Source organism: Lepidothrix coronata, unplaced genomic scaffold (genome assembly GCF_001604755.1).
Source record: "Lepidothrix coronata isolate B3197 unplaced genomic scaffold, Lepidothrix_coronata-1.0 Scaffold351, whole genome shotgun sequence".
Classification (NCBI taxonomy): Eukaryota; Metazoa; Chordata; class Aves; order Passeriformes; family Pipridae; genus Lepidothrix; species Lepidothrix coronata.
Genome location: NW_016690531.1, coordinates 465,520 through 467,532, shown reverse-complemented (window position 1 = coordinate 467,532; position 2,013 = coordinate 465,520). Strand labels below are relative to the sequence as shown.

Here is a 2,013-nt window from a genome sequence, read left to right as displayed (position 1 = left end):
TCCCTGCCCATGGCAGGGAGTGGAACTGGATGATCTTTGAGGTCCCTTCCAACCCAAACCATTCCATGATTCTACGACCGATTGTACGAAAACAAAGTGCCTTTATCTTGTCCTTCTGCTCCCTCTCTGCTGACGGTAGAGTTTGACCCACTCTGCTTTTCTCTCCCCCCCTTTCCCGCCTCTCCACAGGGTTTCCAGATCCCCAAGGGCTGGAGTGTGATGTACAGCATCCGGGACACCCACGACACCGCCCCGGTCTTCAAGGACGTGGACGTGTTCGACCCCGAGCGCTTCGAGCAGGGCCGGAGCGAAGACAAGGACGGCAGGTTCCACTACCTCCCCTTCGGAGGAGGAGTACGGACCTGTCTGGGGAAGCACCTGGCCAAGCTTTTCCTCAAGGCCCTGGCCATCGAGCTGGCCAGCACCAGCCGCTTCGAGCTCGCCACCAGGACTTTCCCCAAAATCACCCTGGTGCCCGTGGTCCACCCGGTTGACGGACTCAAGGTCAAGTTCTTCGGACTGGATTCCAACCAGAACGAGATCCTGGCAGGGACAGACGCCATGCTGGGGGCCACCGTGTAACGCCCACGCCGCGGCGGCGCCAGGGACGGAGGGGCGGGGTGGGGGCGAGGGATGGACAGGAGGGGAGGAGAGAAAGGGCTGAGGAGCTTCTCCACCACGCAGAGCCTCCCGATCTCGGGACTTTTCCCCCCCCCCCCTCTCCCCCGGGTGAAGCTGCCGAAAGCCTTCTGCTCTTCCCGCGGAAGGGGCGCGGAGAAGGTGTTTTTTCGGGGGATGTCGTGGCGCGCCTCGTTTCGTCCGGAAAGGAGGGAGATCCGCGGAAAAACCCGAGCCGAGCCGGGATGTCTGACCGTACACAGTATCTAAATATTATAAATATATATATATAAATATCTATAAAACACTTCTGCTGCGAGGAGGAGCGCTGGCAAAGGCCCGACTGCGGGGAAGGCTTTGGAAATCGGCCGAGGGTCGGAGGTCTGGTGTCCCGGGGCGGCTCCCGGGTGACCTCTGATCTTCCTTTTAACAGTGTTAAATTAGCTGGTGATAACAGTGTTTCTTTGGGGTTTTTTTGGTTTTTTTTGTTTTGTTTTTTTTTAGGTTTTTTTTGTCCCTTTGTTTGGTTTTGTTGTTTGTTCCGGGGCGTTGGAGGCTTTCCTTGGTGAGGGGGAGACAAGAGGTGCCCATTCCCATCCCCTCTCCCGCTGGTGCCGGGGCAGGCTGGGAAGGGGCCGAGGGGGGAGCTGTTATTTCAGACCGAAAAACCCTGTGGTGTCTTGTCCAGGGCTGGACAAGTCGTCCCTCTGAGGCCTTGGGCACATTTGCATTTTGCAAGATGCGTTTTGGGGGGCTCTGGATAAGGGGAGGAATGTCCTTTTTTATTTTTTGTTTTTAATCTCGTTGAGTTTCCTGCTGCTGCTACACGGCCTGTGTGCACCGTTCCCCCGGCACAGCCCCTCCCCAGCCGGGCAGAGCCACCTCTTTTGGGAGCATCTTTGGTGTCTTTGCTCTCCCTGGAGGTGCAGGCACCACCCTCGGGGCTGCAGGGCCCCACCACGGCTCCGAGAGCTCCGGGGTGCTGAGCAAAGCCAAGCTGCTCCTTTGGGTGCGCCCTCTTCCACAGGAGGCATTGGCATGGAAGATGATCCCTCTAAATAAGCCAACACACACTGCTTGTCTCGTGTCTGGGTTGTGGTTGGTGATGGCAGAGCTCAGCAGGAAGGAGAGGGGCTCCGTGTCCGCCCCATCCCACCGCTAGCCCAGGAGGAGGGCCCTGCCCAAAGCTTCTCCGGCACAAGAGAGCGGCCACCGAGAGGTATCTCAGCTTTGGGTTTATTTGAGTTCCATTTCTTGCATGCCAGAGGCTTCTGGGTCGAGTTTGAGGTCAGTGGGTTGTGTTGAAGGGGAAGAAAAGCCCCCTGAGTGTCTCGGCGGGTGTTTGGTTCACACCAGAGCCAAGCACCAGCCGCTTCGAGCTCGCCACCAGGACTT

The 2,013-nt window shown here is 58.0% G+C and overlaps 1 protein-coding gene across 1 annotated transcript in view; it reads left to right on the top strand.

The window, feature by feature from the left end:
* The window catches only part of LOC108509287 (cytochrome P450 26B1), a 20,747-nt gene extending 18,740 nt beyond the window's left edge, over nt 1–2,007 (top strand). Inside the window, exon 5 of the mRNA XM_017838647.1 lies at nt 190–2,007. Coding sequence (XP_017694136.1) covers nt 190–582 — 393 coding nt within the window. The 3' untranslated portion in view covers nt 583–2,007. The remainder of the gene's footprint in view (nt 1–189) is intronic.
* Nucleotides 2,008–2,013: the final 6 nt, after the last annotated feature.